The following is a 21,287-nucleotide window of genomic DNA, read 5'->3' on the forward strand; positions in this document are numbered from 1 at the left end:
GATGGGAGGAGACTTAAATATAGCATTAGATCCTACTCTAGATGTATCAAAGGGTACCTCACACTTATCCTATGTTAAATTACCTAAAGCAAAAAGACTTGCAAGAACTACAGGTGGTGGACAGCTGAAGGATTTTCCACATGCACGACAGGGACTATACTTTTTTCCTGCAAAACACAAAACATATTCTAGGATAGACTATGTGTTTGTATCTCAAAACGCCCTGCAGTGCACAGTGGAGACCTCCATCGGTTCATTTACATTATCAGACCATGCGTCAACCAACTGTGTGGTAGAATGGGGAGAACCAGCACCCAGAGAATGGCACTGGAAGATCAATGAGACCCTTTTGAAAGAACCAGAATGTGAGAAACGCATAGCACAGGAATTAGAATTGTTTTTTTCAATCAATGAGTTAGGGGAAGTAACCCCAACTTGTATATGGGAAACACATAAATGCTATATCAGAGGAATTTTAATATCATTAGGAGCACATAAGAAATGTCAGTAAGGGGCCCAGATGGAAACCTTGTTGGGAGAGATCCGTAGATTGGAAATGGTGGATAAGACATCTCGGGTATTACAGACAGAGGAGAAATTGTCGAGCTTACGTGACAAATTGAATTTAATATTAATGGATAAAGCCTTATTAAGACGGTGTAAACAAGCTTTTTATGAATACGGTAATAAACCGAGTAGGATGCTAGCTAATGCGCTTTGAGAGACAAAGGCACAAAACCATATAGATTATAATAAAACAGTGGGAGATGTCCTAGTTAACACCTCACAAGAAATCGCTAAGGCATTCAGAAACTACTATATGAGCCTATATCAGCTAGGAGACCAAAAAAAGGCATCAAAGATACCTTACAGAGAGGGAGAGGCTAAGGAATACATATGGGTGTCGGGAATGCCTAGATTGCCGGAGGAGATAGTGGAGGATATAGATGGTCCAATCACAGCAGAAGAATTCTTAGACACCCTTAAAATGTTAAAACCAGGCAAACCTCCCGGACCAGATGGGATTACTCTGCTATATTATAAGACTTATGCTAAAAAAATTGATGCCAAGATTTTTGGATGCTTTTAACTCAATACGTGAATGACAAAAGATGCCGTAGAAACATTAATGCAGGGCTCGACAAATCCCGGGCGCCAGGTCGCCATGGCGACTAGAAATGGTGTCCTGGCGACTTGGCTTGGAAGGTGGGCAAGAACATTTTTTTTTGTGAGCTGGCGCCATCTGGTGGTGAGCCGTTGGTATTACAAGTTATTACCACCAGATGTGTGAGCTGGCACCATCTGGTGGTGGCCGTTGGTATTACAAGTTAAACAGCAATTCTAATGTAATTTTTCACTATTTTTCACTGCCATCTTCTTCCCTCTAATTAGAACCCCCAAACATTATATATATTTTTTATCCTAACACCCTAGAGAATAAAATGGAGATCGTTGCAATACTTTCTGTCACGTTGTATTTGCGCAGCGGTCTTACAAGCGCACTTTTTTGGGAAAAAAATTACACTTTTTTAAATAAAAAAATAAGACAACAATAAAGTTATCCCCATTTTTTTTAATATTATAAGATAAAGATAATGTTATGCCGAGTAAATTCATACCCAACATGTCACGCTTCAAAATTGCGTCCACTCGTGGAATGCCGACAAACTTTTACCCTTTAAAATCTTCATAGGCGACGTTTAAAAAAATCTACAGGTTGCTTGTTTTGAGTTACAGAGGAGGACTAGAATTATTGCTCTCGCTCTACCAATCAAGGCGATACCTCACATGTGTGGTTTTAACACCGTTTACATATGCGGGCGCTGCTCACGTATGTGTTCACTTTTGCGCACAAGCTCGTCGGGACGGGGTGCGTTTTCTGGCTCCTAACTTTTTTAGCTGGCTCCTAGATTCCAAGCAAATTTGCCAAACCCTGCATTAATGGCACATATAGTAGTGATACCCAAAGAAGTGAAGGATCCAACACAATGTTCGAGCTATCGCCCAATCTCACTGTTAAAATGTAGATTTAAAGATTTTCACAAAAATACTGGCAAATACATTATTACCGTATATTCCTTCCTTAACACATCAGGGTCAAGTAGGGTTCACCCCAAAGAGAGAAGGCAGAGAAAATACACAACGGGTTTTAAGTGCCATCCACTTCTCACAATCCTATCGGAAACCCTTAGTGCTCATATCCACAGACACAGAAAAAGCATTGGATAGGGTAGACTGGAATTTTTTGAGAGCAACCATGCAACTTATAGGATTGGGAGAAGGGATGCAAAATTGGGTTATGAGTTTATATTCCCTACCGAAAGCCAGGGTCAAGATAAATGAAATACTATATGAACCTTGTTCTATATGTAACGGAACGCGTCAGGGTTGTCCATTATCACCGATTATCTTTATCCTGACTTTAGAACCCTTTTTAAAGCGGGAGTTCACCCATTTGTAAAAAAAAAATTTTTTCTCCCCTTAGCTTCCTGCTCGTTCGGTCTAGGGGAATCGGCTATTTGTATTAAAATATGAGCAGTACTTACCCGTTTTCGAGCTGCATCTTCTTCCGTCGCTTCCGGGTATGGGTCTTCGGGAGCGGGCGTTCCTTCTTGATTGACAGCCTTCCGAGAGGCTTCCGACGGTCGCATCCATCGCGTCACTCGTAGCCGAAAGAAGCCGAACGTCGGTGCGGCTCTATACTGCGCCTGCGCACCGACGTTCGGCTTCTTTCGGAAAATCGTGACGCGATGGATGCGACCGTCGGAAGCCTCTCGGAAGCCTGTCAATCAAGAAGGAACGCCCATTCCCGAAGCCCATACCCGGAAGCGACGGAGAGGATGCATCTCGTAAACGGGTAAGTACTGCACATATTTTAAAATAAATAGCCGATTCCCCTAGTAAAAACGAGCAGGAATCTAAGGGGGAAAAGTGCCCTCTAAGGGTGAACCCCCGCTTTAATATCAATAAGGGCTAATGTAGATATTAGGAGTATTTCTCTAAAAGGTAGGGGACATAAACTCGCAGCATATGTGGATGACCTTATGTTCTTTATAACCTCTCCAGTGCTGTCCCTCCCCCCTCTATCGGAGATTAGTTAATATGGGGAACTGTCTAACTTTAAGGTAAATTACAGTAAATCAGAAGCAATGGGGATGGAGATAAGTATAGTGCTGCAACAACTAACAACCTTATTTGCATTTAGATGGACAGATTCATACATAGGATACCTGGGGACTAAAATACCAAATAAATTTAATCAAATTTTTGAACGGAACTTTGCCCCGGGCAAATTAAATTAGACCTGCAGAGGTGGGACAAGGAAGTTTTCATGTGGTTTGATAGAATTAACATTATAAAAATGAATGCAATGCCACGATTATTTTATTTGTTACAGACACTACCGATTAAGATTCCCCAAGGGTTCCTGAGAGACCTGAGAGCAAAGTTTGCTGGGTTTATATGGGCCGGAAAACCAGCAAGAGTGCGTAGAGACATTTTGACTCTACCAAAAGAATAAGGTGGGGTGGGATTTCCAGACCCAGCCGCCTATTATGAGGCATCACACTTATCGAGAGTACTGGATTGGTGTGTAGCTCCAAAAGACAAGCAATGGAACAAGCAATGTCTAAGTTACCCATGGAGGGCCTAGTTTGGCTCACGGAATCTGCGATACCGCAGGCAGTGAAGCGACACCCGATGGTAGGGGCCACTATTAGGTTGATTAAAAAGATATTAAAAAAAAAACAAATAGAGTGACCAAAATGAGCCCGATGATACCAATCCTGGGTAACCCGGCCTTTGAGCCAGGCCTAAAAGATCAAGGTTTTATGAACTTAAAACTTTGGGGTAAAACCAGACTGACACATTTTTTAAAGGATAACCGTGTAATATCTAGCGAGGAGATCGAGTGTGAACTTTTAGAGGAACTAGACCCATTCAGGAGAAGGCAGCAAATCGCTTTTCTTCGGTCAATTTCAAGGCAGGTGACAGAGATAGCGACACTTACTAAATTTGAGAAGCTATGTTTAAAGGGGGACCCGGTGAGACATTTGCTGTCACTGCTAAATGCTTTGTTGAACAAATTAAAAGCCCCACAAGAATTGGGCTTTATACAGGCCTGGGAGAGAGATTTGGGGATTACATTCTCAGAGATTCAGAAGAATAAAATATTTAGGTTCACACACAAGGCATCACTGGCAACTAGATATCAAGGGGGGTACAAGATCTTGAGCAGGTGGTATAGAACCCCAGTAGTACTGAATCGCATATTTTCACAGGTATCAAATCTATGTTGGTGATGTCAAAGAGAAGTGGTTACTTTGATACACATATTCTGGGAATGTTTGGGAGTAAAAGATTTTTGGAAAATGGTTTCAGAAACCATCAAAGAAATAACTGACGTATCTCTTGGAGAGAATCCGGCGACTTTTTTGTTGCTCAATATTACTATATCGAGGGAAAAATATAAAAAATCATTGGTGAAACACTTGCTTACAACGGCAAAAGCATGTATCCCTGTGCTCTGGAAAAGCACTATCCACCAAGTAGACCACAGTGGTTCGCAAAAATTGCAGAAATCCAGCAAATGGAAAATCTTACTATGATGTTAAGGAAGCAGGAGTATAAGTTCAGAGAAATATGGACCCCTTATATTACATACAGGGAACAACTGGGATAGGAGGGAGGGGAGGGGGAGCTGCAAGAGACGTGGAGATGGTTTATTTATTTTTTGGGGGGTTTTCCTATTCTAGATTCTTGTCTTTTCTCTTCTTCTTTCTTCGTGTCTTTTTCTATGGTCTAAAGCATAGAAGTGGGTAGGGGGGGATAACCTGGGGAGGGCCCAGGTTAATGAAATCTTAACTAAAGATATAAAAAGCCTACAGCATCTCACTAATTTACATGGCTCTGACAGAGACCTCAGAAAAACCTTGTATGCATTGAGTTGGGAAAGGGATTTGGATTCCAGCTGGGAGGTCGATACATAATATAGGGTTTTTCTTTTATGAAAAGCAAATCCACTTGAAAATCCCTACAAGTGCAAAGTTCACTTCAAATTCCACTGAAAGTGCACTTGAAAGTGCAGTCGCTGTAAATATGAGGGGGAAGATCTGAAACAAGGGGAAGCTCTGCCAATTTTATTATATAATCATGTGCAAGCTCAAATGCTGTTTTTTATTTTCCTTTGCTTGTCCCCTGCGGATCTACAGCAAAAGCACTTCCAAGTGCACTTGTAATGCAAAGTGGATTTGCCTTTAGTAAAATAACCCCAATAGTCTCTTCTGCAGGTCATTTAAAAGAATAGTGAATATCTTTCCTAATGGAAGCAATTGTGAAGTTATTCACTCGCTGGTACCGCGTCCCTTCCCGACTGGCAATAATTTTTCCCCTCTATGCTTCAGGGGCTGTGGCCATGTGGGTTATCCCTTACACTTGGTGGGAATTCCCAATGCATTTGGGTCTTCTGGAATATAATCTTGTGTTTGCTGTGCAAGGTCACCAGACCTTGCAATCCCTAAAACTCCCAAAATTGCCTTGCTGAAAAGCAAGCCAATCAGATGCTCGAAGACTCTTCTAAATCTCACTCACTTTATACTGCTAGGAGCCAAGATGACATTGGCTCGAGCATGGAAGCAATCATCTGTGTCATTTGCTGCAGCCAAATGAAAAACATAATGGTCCAGGAGAAGGCAGTCAGCACCCTCCTAAACAGGTGATGTGGGAACAGTGGAGTGTATATATACATCAGCCCCTGTAGGCCGCTGCACCTCTTTTTACTCCAAGGAACCCTGATGATTATACTGGGGGTTATTTATGAAAGGCAAATCCACTTTGCAATACAAGTGCAGTCGCTGTAGATTTGAGGGGAAGATCTGAAATCAGGTTAACACTGCGGATTTTATCATCCAATCATGTGCAAGCTAAAATGCTGTTTTGTTTTTTTCCTTGCATGCCCCCCCTCAGATCTACAGTGACTGCACTTGATAGTGCACTTGTAGTGCAAAGTGGATTTGCCTTTCATAAATAACCACCACTGTCTCTAAACAATATTTTGCTTTTCTTTTCATTTCTTCTCTCTATGTCCTCATTGCTTGGTTACCTTTTATTATTTCTGAAGATGGATCCCTGGGACATGCATTTGGGCAACTTTAGCAGGTTCCCTTCTATTTGTGATAAGCCTACTGGGATTATGTTCGTAACTCCTGTTAAGGGGAATGTTATGCTTCTTAATAATTGAACCAGTACTCCATCTTCTATTTACCATTATGATTGCTTTTCTTATCAAGTTGGCACCCATGATAGATATATTTGCTATTAATAATTTGACATATGTAACTGCCAACCTTGTGTTCAGTTTATTTGTCCATATTTCAATGTCAATAATTTTGATGCATTGTCCCTTTCTTTAAACATCACTAGTTAAATCAAAATACAAATTTTTAAAAGAAAAGATGTAAAAAGCCCACATTAAATCTGATAGCCAAAAAACATTTAATCTTTGCACAAGCTGGCATGCTCTATGTATTCTTTAGAAAGGTAATTGTAACCACAAGGGGCTACTGTAGAAGAACATAGGACTGCATCTAGCAAAAATCTAGTCCTATTGATAATCCCTCCCTTTGCTCGACCTATATAGCAAATGATCTGTATTCCCTTCTTATGAAATTATCCAACAGGGAAAAAACAAAACAAAGTGTCCACAGGGGTCCACAAGAACCATGTACATAACCTCATACAGGTGGACAAAGCTGGCTGAGGAGAATGAAATGCAGGTACTCTTGGAAAGAACAAGTACATTATTCACTTTATTAAATAAAAAAATCTCAGAGACATGTAAATTCTGTACACTGCAATCTTTGTTATTATGTTCCATTTATAGACATATAGAGCCAGTTATAATAATAAATCCTGAGTCCTCCTGTGTCTTTGTGTCTTGATGGTGAATTCAGCATTGTTACTGGTGAATTTTCTATTCACATAATTGTAACATTACACAGTAAGCTCTGTGAACTCCAGCAGTGTGTCTGTATTATACTCTTCTCAGCAAATTATGCATTGCACAAAATTATATTAATAGCCGATTTAGGGTGAAAGTGGGAAGGCTATTTTATGTGAAGAATGGCAGAGGTCCACTTATATTATTGATGGAACAGAAATCTTTCTGGCAGCCTGCTCGGGAAGGCTATTTTGCTCGATTTTTTACTTCTATATTTCCTATAAGTCAAACAAGTATATGACTGTGTATATAAAGATTTGTGAAAAAAGATAGTTTGAAGCACTTGCAGCCAAAGACAAACATTGTAAAATAATATGGATTGTAAATAATGCTTTTCCAAACTGCAAATGGAATATCTTACACCCAAAAGCACTATCATATATTTCCAGGTTCTAGCTTACATCTTAAAAAAGAATCTGCTAATTCTAAATTATTTTTACACTTTTGCCATTTGTATACTCAGCAGCAACGGGTACCAAGGTAAAAGTATTGACTCTTTTTATATAAAACCTTATCAGCAGAACAAAAGTAGGATGACTATTGATAAAGCCATATTTTGTCACCAAGTAAAGCATATTATACGACTTTCCCGGTAATGGTTTTCAATGCAATTTATTTCAGACCAAGAAACATGATACCTTCAAAACCCAGACTACAAGACTTCCAGTCATGCCATGCAATAGGGCTGCTTATTTCCAGGAAACCAAAGAGGTCTGTACCTTATTTCCCTATACAGTACACATACATTAAATAAATATATATATATATATATATATATATATATATATATATATATATACACACACACATATACATATATATATATTACACACACACAGTATCTCACAAAAGTGAGACACCCCTCACATTTTTGTAAATATTTTAGTATATCTTTTCATGTGACAACACTGAAGAAATAACACTTTGCTACAATGTAACATAGTGAGTGTACAGCTTGTGTAACAGTGTACATTTGCTGTCCCCTCAAAACATCTCAACACCTAGCCATTAATGTCTAAACTGCTGGCAACAAAAGTGAGTACACCCCTAAGTGAAAATGGACACATTAGCAATTTTTCATATACATATATATATATATATATATTACACACACACACAGTATCTCACAAAAGTGAGACACCCCTCACATTTTTGTAAATATTTTAGTATATCTTTTCATGTGACAACACTGAAGAAATAACACTTTGCTACAATGTAACATAGTGAGTGTACAGCTTGTGTAACAGTGTACATTTGCTGTCCCCTCAAAACATCTCAACACCTAGCCATTAATGTCTAAACTGCTGGCAACAAAAGTGAGTACACCCCTAAGTGAAAATGGACACATTAGCAATTTTTCCTCCCCGTTGTCATATGACTCGTTAGTGTTACAAGGTCCCAGGTGTGAATGAGGAGCAAGCGTGTTAAATTTGGTGTTATCGTTCTCACTCTCTCATAATAGTCACTGGAAGTTCAACATGGCAAAGAACTTTCTAAGGAACTGAAAAAAAGAATTGTTGTGCTACATAAAGATGGCCTAGGCTATAAGAATATAGCCAATGCCCTGAAACTGAGCTGCAGCATGGTGGCCAAGACCATACTGCCATTTATTAGGACAAATTCCACTCGCCATGGTTGACCAAAGAAGTTGAGCGCACATGCTCAGTGTCATATTCAGAGGTTGTTTTAGGAAATAGACATATGAGTGCTGCCAGCATTGCTGCAGAGGTTGAAGGGGGGGGGGGTCAGTGCTCAGACTATACCTTGCACACTGCATCAAACTGGTCTGCATGGCTGTCATCCCAGAAGGAAGTCTCTTCTAAAGATGATGTACAAGAAAGCCCGCAAACAGTCTGCTGAAGACAATCAGACTAAGGACATGGATTACTGGAACCATATCCTGTGGTCTGATGAGACCAAGATAAACTTAGTTTGTTCAGATGGTGTGAAGCGTGTGTGGCAGCAACCGGGTGAGGAGTACAAAGATAAGTGTGTCTTGCCTACAGTCAAACGTGGTGGTGGGAATGTCATGGTCTGAGACTGCATGAGTGCTGCCGGCACTGGGGAGCTACAGTTCATTGAGGGGACAATGTGTGCCAACGTGTACTGTGATATACTGAAGCAGAAATGTATCCCCTCCCTTTGGAGTTACATGAACAACATCAAGATTAGGGGGATCCCTGAATCCATTTCGGCCACCCAGCTGCAGCAACATGCCAGTGAGCTCTTTTCTATGCTCGTACTATCTTCCACTAGAATGGCGTCTAGCAAGTGGTCAGAGATAGAAATGAGTATAACAAGTCCAGTCCATCCCTCCTCCATGATCTGCTCAACCCTAGATACCTCTATTGCCCAACTTCGGAGCCTTTGATTATACCCAATGCTATTTGCGCTCTTGATATGGAAAAGATGCTTTTGCCAGTTCTCTTGCTCTTCTCCATGTCCACCCTTACAAAACGTTCTTTTTAATCCTGACATCCCGGATAGTCTATCCTTCACTCAAATGTACCCCTGGACACAAGCTCCATAATATAGTACACCCACTCACTTGTAACCTTTCATTACAACAAAAACACCACAACCCTAAACCTCTTTTACTCATATCTCATATCTCCAAATTAAGCATTATTTCTACTCTATGTCACAAACTCAGACCTTAGATAAACCCATCCCATTTGAACTCTTATGTATTAATATATCTTGATCCACCCTTCCCCTTCCCTTCCCCCCTCCTGAACTGTTCTGAAGTTTTATAATACTTTCTATGCATGTATTATTGTATGTCCGAATTGATGCTGTCTGTGTCATTTTGACAATCGCAATGTTCACAATTTACTTTGTTCTCTTTGCTTTCCTGTATTTCAGTGAAAAACTCAATAAATATACAATACCAAAAAAAGAAGATGCTACCATCACTCCCTTGGCAAGCGTGCACTGAAAGTGATTCAGTGGCCAAGTACTGTATGTCTCCTGATCTGACCCCAATCAAACACCTATGGGGAATTCTGAAGAGACAAATTGAGCATCACTCTTCATCCAGCATCCAGGCTCTAAAAAAAGTTGTTCTTAAATAATGGGAAAAATATAGATGTTGCAATGTGTCACCAAATTGCTCATTCCATGCCTAGAATACTTGATATTGTCCTTACAAATCATGGAGGTCATACACAAAACTAGATGTAGTTTTTGCTGTGGGGTGTATTCATGTTTGCATCATTAATTTTAGTAAAACTGAATATTTTGTAATCTAAGTTATATTATTAAACTGGTTGTAAAGGTTCATGTTTTTTCAGCTTAATGCATCCTATGCATTAAGGTGAAAAAACTGAGTTATAGCCCCCCGTTTTACTTACCTAAGCCTATTCACCTGCTGTGCTCACCCCCGACGCCCTCTTCTCCACTCAGTCTGGCCATTGATTGGCTAAAGTGGATGGATTGATAGCAGCGCAGCCATTGACTCGTGCTGCTGTCAAACACATCCAATGACGTGGCACACCAGGGGGCGGGGCCAAGTGATACAGTGAGCTGCTATAGCCACCGGCTGCATTACAGGAGCACGCCCGCAAGAACTAAATCCCATGGGAGAGAGCTCCCATTAAAGAGGGTTAGTTCTTGCGGGGAGGAGCCGAGACAGCCGCCAAGGGACCCCAGAAGGCCAGGTTTGGGGCCACTCTGTGTAAAACAAGCTGCACATTGGAGGCAAGTATAACATGTTTGTTATTTTTTTTAAAAAAGTATCCTTTACAACAGGGCTAAACATTTAAAATCCTGAGCTACTAGCCAGGAATTAAAAAAGATACTTGCCACCAGTTGCCCCACCCAACTCCTACCCTGCCACGCACCTAAACATGCCCTCGTAACTTCTCTCAAATTACACTGTTAAATGTTTTATGCAAAATTAAGTTACAAAAATAATTACCACCAACAACTTTAACAATAATAAGTTAAAGCATATCAGTACCTATCAGTGCAGCCTCATTAGTGCCTAAGGTCGCGTACACACGGTCAGTCCATCCGATGAGAATGGTCCGAAGGACCGTTCTCATCGGTTAACCGATGAAGCGGACTGATGGTCTGATGTGCTGTCCAACGCGATCGAGTCGAGTCCAACGCGGTGAAGTAAAACACAACGACGTGCTGAGAAAAATTAAGTTCAATGCTTCCAAGCATGCGTCGACTTGATCCTGAGCATGCGTGGGTTTGTAACCGATGCTTTTGCATACTAACCGTTGGTTTGGACCTATCGGTTAGGCGTCCATCGGTTCAATTTTAAAGCAAGTTCTAACATTTTTGACCAAAGGATAACTGACCGATGGGGCCCACACACCATCGGTTTGGACCGATGAAACGGTCCTTCAGTCCGTTTCCATCAGTTTTGACCGACTGTGTGTACGTGGCCTAACAGTGACCATCAGTGCAGTCTATCACTACATGAGGATCACAGGGAGGAATCGGGAGGAGAGCTTGGATCTGAAACATCAGTCGCTATCAAAGTCCTGCCTCCTGGACTGTCTTCTATGATAGACAGCACACTGATTCAATTTCCCAGCATTGACCCAGTGTGCTGTCTATCATAGGAGCCGGTCCAGGAGGCAGGACATTGCTTGACAGTGGCCGACATTTCAGATCCAAGCTGTGTCACAGAGGAAAATTCTCTCTCTATGTGATCTGGTCGGCTCTGCGCCCAACAGTTTCCTGGCTGATCACTTCTGGCAAAAGCGGTCCAGCGTTTTTTACAGGGCATGGCCCCCCAGGCCATGTTGATGCCCTGTAAAAAAAAGGCTGCCAGAAGCCATCAAACAGGAAACAGCCGGTCCAGTCTGCCCCTGCTCTGCACTCGCCCTGAGCTTATTTCCACTTGCCAAATGCGAGCAGGCAAGTGGAAATTTTGAGGGCTTTTACTGACCTTACTCTTTCATGCAATAAATGTTCTATAAGACTCAGTTTTGTCAACATCTTGGAAATTGTTCTTGTGTTTATTGAAATACTGATTAAAATTCTATTTTTAAAAAGAATTGTACTCGGATCTCAAAAGCTTATTGTCATGATCACGATAAGAAAAATAGCAGGGTTTAATGGCTTAGGACAGAGACCTCCATCTCAAGTTTCCTGACGGGTCCCGCAACCTCTTTTACCAAAGGTGTCCATTTAAGCAGCACATAAATGAACACAGTGATACATGGTTTAGCAGAGATTGAGGTTCAACCAATGGTCCCGACAGGCCCTAGGCCAAGCAAATATGATCCAATATTAGCACACCATCTATCTTTAGGAAAACATGTCATTAACAACAGATTGGTGTTGAGACCACCCGGATTTACTGTGCTGTGCCCAGAGTGTAAATCCAGTAGGACTCATAGCACAAAAGATAAGGTCAGCACACATAGACATTTCAGGATGTAAACACAAAAGTCAGTGTTACAGTTTAAATAGTCAGGGATGCGATACCGATTACCCCTGTGGGAGTGTGCAAATTATTCACAGGAAATTACATACAGTACCGACCAAAAGTTTGGGCACACCTTCTCATTGAAAGAGTTTCTTTATTTTCATGACTATGAAAATTGTAGATTCACACTGAAGGCATCAAAACTATTAATTAACACATGTGGAATTATACATAACAAACAAGTGTGAAACAACTGAAAATATATTTCATATTCTAGGTTCTTCAATGTAGCCACCTTTTGCAGCAGACACATCTCTAGAACTGTTAAGTGGAGACTGTGTGAATCAGGCCTTCATGGTAGAATATCTGCTAGGAAACCACTGCTAAAGAAAGGCAACAAGCAGAAGAGACTTGGTTGGGCTAAAGAACACAAGGAATGGACATTAGACCAGTGGAAATCTGTGCTTTGGTCTGATGAGTCCAAACTTGAGATCTTTGGTTCCAACCCGTGTCTTTGTGCGACGCAGAACAGGTGAACGGATAGACTCTACATGCCTGGTTCCCACCGTGAAGCATGGAGGAGGAGGTGTGATGGTGTGGGGGTGCTTTGCTGGTGACACTGTTGGGGATTTATTCAAAATTGAAGGCATACTGAACCAGCATGGCTACCACAGCATCTTGCAGCGGCATGCTATTCCATCCGGTTTGCGTTTAGTTGGACCATCATTTATTTTTCAACAGGACAATGACCCCAAACACACCTCCAGGCTGTGTAAGGGCTATTTGACCAAGAAGGAGAGTGATGGGGTGCTGCGCCAGGTGACTACCTCTTGAAGCTCATCAAGAGAATGCCAAGAGTGTGCCAAGCAGTAATCAAAGCAAAAGGTGGCTACTTTGAAGAACCTAGAATATGAAATATATTTTCAGTTGTTTCACTTTCAGCTGAACTCTGTACGGCTTCACTCCCGCAGCCCAGTGTGAACCTGGACTTAAACTCTTGTCAAATGTAATGTTCGTGAGATTAGTATTCCTGTACTGGACCCAAGGAATAATGCGAGTTTGTAATGCCGCATACACACGATCGGAAATTCCGACAAGAAAAGTCTGATGTGAGCTTTTGGTCGGAAATTCCGACTGTGTGTAGGCTCCAACGAAATTTTTCTGTCGGAATTTCTGCCCAGAAAAATTTGAGAGCTGGTTCTCAAATTTTCCGACGGGAAAAGTTATTTTCGGAAATTCTGATCGTCTGTATGCAGTTCCGACGGGGGAAAAAGCCTACGCATTGGAAACAAGTCGACACATGCTCGGAAGCATTGAGCTTTATTTTTCTCGGCTCGTCGTAGTGTTGTACGTCACCGCGTTCTTGACGGTCAGAATTTGGTGTGACCGTGTGTATGCAAGACAAGTTTGAGCCAAAATTTGGTCGAAAAAACTTCCAGTTTTCTTGACGGAATTTCCGATTGTGTGTATGCGGCATAAGACCAATAACAGCTGAAAAAAAACAAAACAGGGAAAACACCAATAGTACATACCAGAAACGTTGTCCTGAAGTTATACAGATCTGTGAAAAATTCTTCCACAGAAACCTTCTTTGCATCAAGTACATAATACTCCATAAGACTTCGATAAAGCTTCTCCATGTTTTCAAACATACGAGACAGTTTCTTATAATGTTCTCTTGCAGTCACTACAAAACTGTAAATTGTTGTTAAGGTAGATTGAACAGAAATGGGATGTAATGGTACAACAGACAAATAATAGGGCCACTTTTCAATTTCCCCGTTCTGCCTAGTGACAGGACACTGATCACAGCTCCCTGTGTTCGGGAGTGGTGATCAGTGTCATGTCACACAAAGCCCATCGTCCCTACAGTTAGAACACATCCCTAGGACACACTTAACCCCTTCAGCGCCCCCTACTGGTTAACCCCTTCACTGCCAGTCAGATTTACACAGTAATCAGTGTATTTTTATAGCATTGATCTCTGTATAAATGTGAATGGTCCCCAAATGGAGCCAAAAGTGTCCACCATAATGTCGCAGTCCCAATAAAAATTATTGATCGCCACCATTACTAGCAAAAAAATAAAAAATGCCATACTATACCCTATTTTGTAGAAACTATAACTTTTGCGCAAACCAATAAACACTTCTTGTGATTTTTTTTACCAAAAATATGTAGAAGAATACGTATCGGCCTAAACTGAGGAAAAAATTGTTTTTATATATATTTTTGGAAGATATTTATTATAGCAAAAACTACAAAATATTGTTTTTTTTTTTTTTTAATTGCCGCTCTTTTTTTATTTATAGCACAAAAAATAAAAACCACAGCGGTGATCAAATACGACCAAAAGAAAGCTCTATTTGTGGGGAAAAAAGGACGTCAATTTTGTTTTTGGAGCCACGTCGCACAATTGTCAGTTAAAGCAACGCAGTGCCGAATCGCAAAAAGTTCTCTGGTCTTTGGGCAGCCAAATGGTCCGGGGCTGAAGTGGTTAAATTGAGGAAAGCATCTTTAGACTTTCAAAGGCTCTTTGACTGCAACCTCCTATTTTTTAGCATTTTTTATGGCTGTTACAAAAGGATCCACCCAGCTAAAATTGAATCCTGCGGGGCAACACTCTACTGCTTCCTCTGAGTGGTTACTGAAATCAGCTCCTAAGGCCTCCTCTTCCAGTTAAGGATAGGTACCAAGAAGAGGCTGTATCACAGCTCTCTAAATTATATGATGAAGTCCTGAACTAATTGCATAATAATTTACACTACATCCATCATTTGATATGTACTGTGAGTTCTAACTTTTTTTTTTTTTACTGCCCACTAGATGGTGCTTTTCCTTTCTATACACACAGGAGCAGTGGAATGAATCTCACCACATTCCGGTTCAAACTGCATGCAATTCCTTGCAGTGCAATTTGTGCCAATTGTTTTTGTATTGATGCAAATTGCACCGCAAAAGTATTGGTGCTCAGTATAGGTGAATAATAAACCAAAAGTATCGATACTGAGCTGTGAAAAAAAAAAACGGTATTGGTCCACCCTAATGAACACGGTTTGTGGGTAAATAAGCAATTTGAATGTATGAGCAGTGTCTCTTGTTTACCAGCACCACTGATCTTCCTACACACTCTGTTAGACAGGTTCATACTCTGTCTTTGTTGCTGCTGTATTTGATATTATGTATAAAATCTGCAAAAAGGAACAGAAGATTCTTTCAAATCATGCTATGTACTATTTAACCTAAAACTAAAAGGTGAAATATAACTTAATACAAACAGTAAATGAATATGCAAGTGTGAAATAATTTATAATTTAGTCATTAATATTTTATAATACTGCAATGAAAAGTACATTAATAGTTTTAAAAGCACATATTTAGCAAACAGCTTCTGATGCTGAGGTATAATTTATAAATAAGCAAGTAGGTTTGCTGGCATTACACTTATTAATTAACTTCAGTAGTATTAAAGACACAAATTGGCTAAAACTTTCAAACATTTTTCTTTTGATAATAGTGAAATATGATCATACCATTGGCAATCTAGTTTTCCTGAGGCTTTCTGCACAAGGCATTACATTCCCTTCACAAAGTGCCATTTTACCACAATTTTTTTTAACCCCTTCACTACCGGACCAAGCACTCCTAGAAATGCTGCCTCCAGTAACTTGATTGGTAATGAAAGCATGACTGAAGCTGGGCTTTGAGCAGTGATATCTGAATAATGTCTGCAGCTAGAGGCATCATTCAGATATCATTCTTTTGTGCCGGCGATTGTACACGATAAGAATGATAAGAACGATCATAGCGGCAGTTCCGGTGCTTCTCCGGGCTCTCTCCGGAGAAAGAATCGTCCGGCGCCGGCTAGAAAACATAGAGATGACTGGTGACCAGATGGTCACCAGTCATCTCTATGACCGTCGGAGGCCCGAGCGCGATGTGATGACGTCACGACCGGGTACCCGGAAGTAAACAAAGCCGCGAGTGCGGCTAGTAAGCATGAGATTGTGATTTTTTTTTAACAATCTCATGCTTTCCAGCCTGGAGGAGAGATGCATGGTCTTATTGACCCCACATCTCTCCATAAAGAGGACCGGTCACACACCTTTCCTATTACAAGGGGTGTTTACATTCCTTGTAATAGGAATAAAAGTGATAAAAAAATGTAAAAAAAGTGGAAAAAATAAATAAATAAGTAAAATAAAATAATAATGAAAAAAAAATTAAAAGCGCCCTTGTCCACGGTAGCTCACACACAGAAGCGAACACACACGCAAGTCCCGCCCACATATGTAAATGCCGTTCAAACCACATATGTGAGGTATTGCCGCGTGCATTAAAGTGCCAGCAACAATTCTCACAGTAGACCTCCTCTGTAAATCTAGTGGTAACCTGTAAAAATGTTCAAAGCGTCGCCTATGGAGATTTTTAAGTACCAAAGTTTGGCGCCATTCCATGAGTGTGCACAATTTTAAAGCGTGGCATGTTAGGTATCTATTTACTTGGCGTAACATCATCTTTCACATTATAAAAAAAATTGTGATAACTTTACTGTTTTGTTATTTTTTAATTCATGAAACCATTTCCAAAAAAAAAAAAGGTGTTTGAAAAATTATTCCGCAAATACCGTGGAAGATAAAACGTTGCAATGACCATCATTTTATTCCCTAGGGTGGTCTGCTAAAAAAAAAACATATATACTGTTTAGGGGTTCTGAGTAATTTTCTAGCAAAAAAAATAAACATTTGAACATGTAGGAAAGGAGTGCCAGAATAGGCCCGGTATTGAGGTGGGTATAAAAGCCCGGTATTGAAGTGGTTAATAGCGAAAATAGAAAAAAAACCTGTCACAGGATACTATGCTTGTTATTCATTGCCTAGTACATGGCACTGCACCGTCGTAAGCCCTTTGAGAATCTGGGCCATTGTTGCTACTGGGCATACTTTTCCAAGAGCCTCCTGCATATGGAGGGGAAGTCCCTATTTCAGGTGAAAGAGTATGTCAAAGCCAAAGGATATACATAAAGTGCTTGCTGAACAAATAATGCAAAACATAATAACTCATCTTACCTAAAGGGTAACTGAACGTTTTATCAATGGTAAAAACATGCAGCACACATGGACTAAATGGCACTAAATGAACTTATGCCACATGCATAACGACAGACTAGCTGGCAAAAGATATATATGACAATAATAAATATATACATAAGCATAAAAGAGCTAAATGGCTTTTGAAAATTAACATAGTTATAAATAAGTTAAAACAAACTAAACCTAGTGTCATAAATTCACAAGGGTTATAGACTCTAAAGGCCCATACACACAATCAGACTCTCCGACCGGAATTGTGTGATGGCAGGATGTTGTCAGATAATCCGACCATTTGTATGCTGCATCGGACAATTGTCGTCGGAATTTCCCACAACAAATGTGAGATAGCATGTTTTAAAATTTTCTGACAACAAATGTGTGATGCCAGATTATCCGATCGTGTGTACAGAAGTCCGTTGGAAAAAAATACAAAGTGCAAACATGCATGCTCCGAACCAATGCTAACCATAAGACAACATTAGCAGAAGTTGCCCAAAGGGTGACGCTAAAGAGTTGAAAAAAACATGTAGTACGTCACCTTGTTTGTGTTTGTTGGCTGACAAAGTTTTACCACCTGTATGTAATACAAGATCACGGCCAACGCCCGTCACACACAATTCCACGGCTTTGTCTGATGGAAATCTGATTGTGTGTACAGGGCTTTATTTACCACTATATACTCATAATAAAAGGGCCACAGAATGACATAGGCCATAATATAACCAAATTACATTTAAAGATAGAGTAATTGTGAAAATGAATTGTACACTAACTAGAAAGGCAAAGGAAGGAAATGTAATCCCACAATAATGGGAAATTAACATATGCATTGTTTGCATACATGTCAATATATCCTAGCACATGTATGTGTTGTATATTTTGGAATTTTCTTTTTGATATTTCAAATCTGTTAAACACCAATAATTCTGTGTATTAGTAAGGATTTTGATGTCATTGGTGTAAGGTTGCTTTTTATCTTATAAAATAACGTTGGAAAAAGAAGCTGCTAAAAAGTAAGAAAAAAATGAAAAAAAACTCTGTTTCCAACAGAAAAACAGGTGGGAGATAAAGGAAACAAAGTTTGAAAGTGGTTATCTGGTCCGATAAGGTCACAATTGTGTGCAGTGGAAATCCACAGAGGCGCATTAGCTTCACAATGTTATCCCATGGTGGTGGTAGAATTGCATTGTGGTGATGTTTTTAATTTATTATTCTGAAAGAAACTTTACTGAAGTAGAGGTTCCTCTTTCATTAATGCAATGGTTCCAAAAACAAAGCCAAAGCCACACTTGAACCAGAACCACAAAGTGTAATATATATATATATATATATATATATATATATATATATATATATATATATATATATATATATATATATATACACACACACACATACTTTTATATATATATATACAGTGATGAAAATAAGTATTTGAACACCCTGCTATTTTGCAAGTTCTCCCACTTGGAAATTATGGAGGGGTCTGAAATTGTTATCGTAGGTGCATGTCCACTGTGAGAGACATAATAAAAAAAAAAAATCCAGAAATCACAATGTATGATTTTTTTAACTATTTATTTGTGTGATACAGCTGCAAATAAGTATTTGAACACCTGAGAAATACAATGTTAATATTTGGTACAGTAGCCTTTGTTTGCAATTACAGAGGTCAAACGTTTCTTGTAGTTTTTCACCAGGTTTGCACACACTGGAGGAGGGATTTTGGCCCACTCCTCCACACAGATCTTCTCTAGATCAGTCAGGTTTCTGGGCTGTCGCTGAGAAACACGGAGTTTGAGCTCCCTCCAAAGATTCTCTATTGGGTTTAGGTCTGGAGACTGGCTAGGCCAGAACCTTGATATGCTTCTTACAGAGCCACTCCTTGGTTATCCTGGCTGTGTGCTTCGGGTCATTGTCATGTTGGAAGACCCAGCCTCGACCCATCTTCAAAGCTCTAACTGAGGGAAGGAGGTTGTTGCCCAAAATCTCGCAATACATGGCCCCGGTCATCCTCTCCTTAATACAGTGCAGTCGCCCTGTCCCATGTGCAGAAAAACACCCCCAAAGCATGATGCTACCACCCCCATGCTTCACAGTAGGGATGGTGTTCTTGGGATGGTACTCATCATTCTTCTTCCTCCAAACACGGTTAGTGGAATTATGACCAAAAAGTTCTATTTTGGTCTCATCTGACCACATGACTTTCTCCCATGACTCATCTGGATCATCCAAATGATCATTGGCAAACTTAAGACGGGCCTTGACATGTGCTGGTTTAAGCAGGGGAACCTTCCGTGCCATGCATGATTTCAAACCATGACGTCTTAGTGTATTACCAACAGTAACCTTGGAAACGGTGGTCCCAGCTCTTTTCAGGTCATTGACCAGCTCCTCCCGTGTAGTCCTGGGCTGATTTCTCACCTTTCTTAGGATCATTGAGACCCCACAAGGTGAGATTTTGCATGGAGCCCCAGTCCGAGGGAGATTGACAGTCATGTTTAGCTTCTTCCATTTTCTAATGATTGCTCCAACAGTGGACCTTTTTTCACCAAGCTGCTTGGCAATTTCCCCGTAGCCCTTTCCAGCCTTGTGGAGGTGTACAATTTTGTCTCTAGTGTCTTTGGACAGTTCTTTGGTCTTGGCCATGTTAGTAGTTGGATTCTTACTGATTGTATGGGGTGGACAGGTGTCTTTATGCAGCTAATGACCTCAAACAGGTGCATCTAATTTAGGATAATAAGTGGAGTGGAGGTGGACATTTTAAAGGCAGACTAACAGGTCTTTGAGGGTCAGAATTCTAGCTGATAGACAGGTGTTCAAATACTTATTTGCAGCTGTATCATACAAATAAATAGTTAAAAAATCTAAAATTGTGATTTCTGGAAAAAAAAATTTTGATTATGTCTCTCACAGTGGACATGCACCTACGATGACAATTTCAGACCCCTCCATGATTTCCAAGTGGGAGAACTTGCAAAATAGCAGGGTGTTCAAATACTTATTTTCCTCACTATATATATATATATATATATATATATATATATATATATATATATATATATATATATATATATATATATATATATATGGGCTGCGCATCTTCACCGGTCGCACGATTCGATGTGATTACGATTATCAAGTCCACGATTCGATTCAATTCCACGATGCATCAAGATTACTCCATGCATTTTCATCCAAAAAATTCAAGCAGTCAGAATTTTTTTTAATTATCTGGTCTTAAAAAAAAAAAATCTGCATGTAGCAAAGTGGAAACACAGCAGACAACTTAAAGAAGAGCTCCAGACTGACCCCAAAATACTACAAGAGAGGGTCAGAGACTGCATACATGATACAAGAGAGGGTCAGAGACTGAAAACATGATACAAGAGAGGATCAGAGACTGCAGACATGATACAAGAGAGAATCAGAGACTGCAGACATGATACAAGAGAGGGTCAGAGACTGCAGACATAATAAAAGAGAAGGACTGCAGACAATGTCCCCATAACGTCCCCCCAAACGACTATGTATGCCATTCCATAAACTATGGTTTATGTATGTCTAATTGTCTTAGTGATTGATTCACATCACAACTTCATTGATCCCTTTTTTTTTCTGTTTTATGATTCATGGTTTTGCTCATTACTGCCCCACACATGCAGTGCAAAATCAAAAAATCGTACAAAAAAAAAGTATCAATTTCAAATCAATGAAGTTGTGATGTTAATCAATCACCAAGACAATAAGGCATACATAAACCATAATTAATGTTGAAATGGCATTGTCATGCTCATTGGTCACTTTA

At 40.0% G+C, this 21,287-nt stretch overlaps 1 protein-coding gene across 4 annotated transcripts in view; it reads right to left on the bottom strand.

The window, feature by feature from the left end:
• Positions 1–21,287, bottom strand: part of DIAPH3 (diaphanous related formin 3) — an 844,467-nt gene that overhangs the window by 285,918 nt on the left and 537,262 nt on the right. For all 4 annotated transcript variants that reach the window (XM_040341346.1, XM_040341345.1, XM_040341344.1 and 1 more), the window contains one exon: positions 13,919–14,083. In XM_040341346.1, coding sequence (XP_040197280.1) covers positions 13,919–14,083 — 165 coding nt within the window. The remainder of the gene's footprint in view (positions 1–13,918; positions 14,084–21,287) is intronic.

This window comes from Rana temporaria, chromosome 2 (assembly GCF_905171775.1).
Source record: "Rana temporaria chromosome 2, aRanTem1.1, whole genome shotgun sequence".
Taxonomy (NCBI): domain Eukaryota; kingdom Metazoa; phylum Chordata; class Amphibia; order Anura; family Ranidae; genus Rana; species Rana temporaria.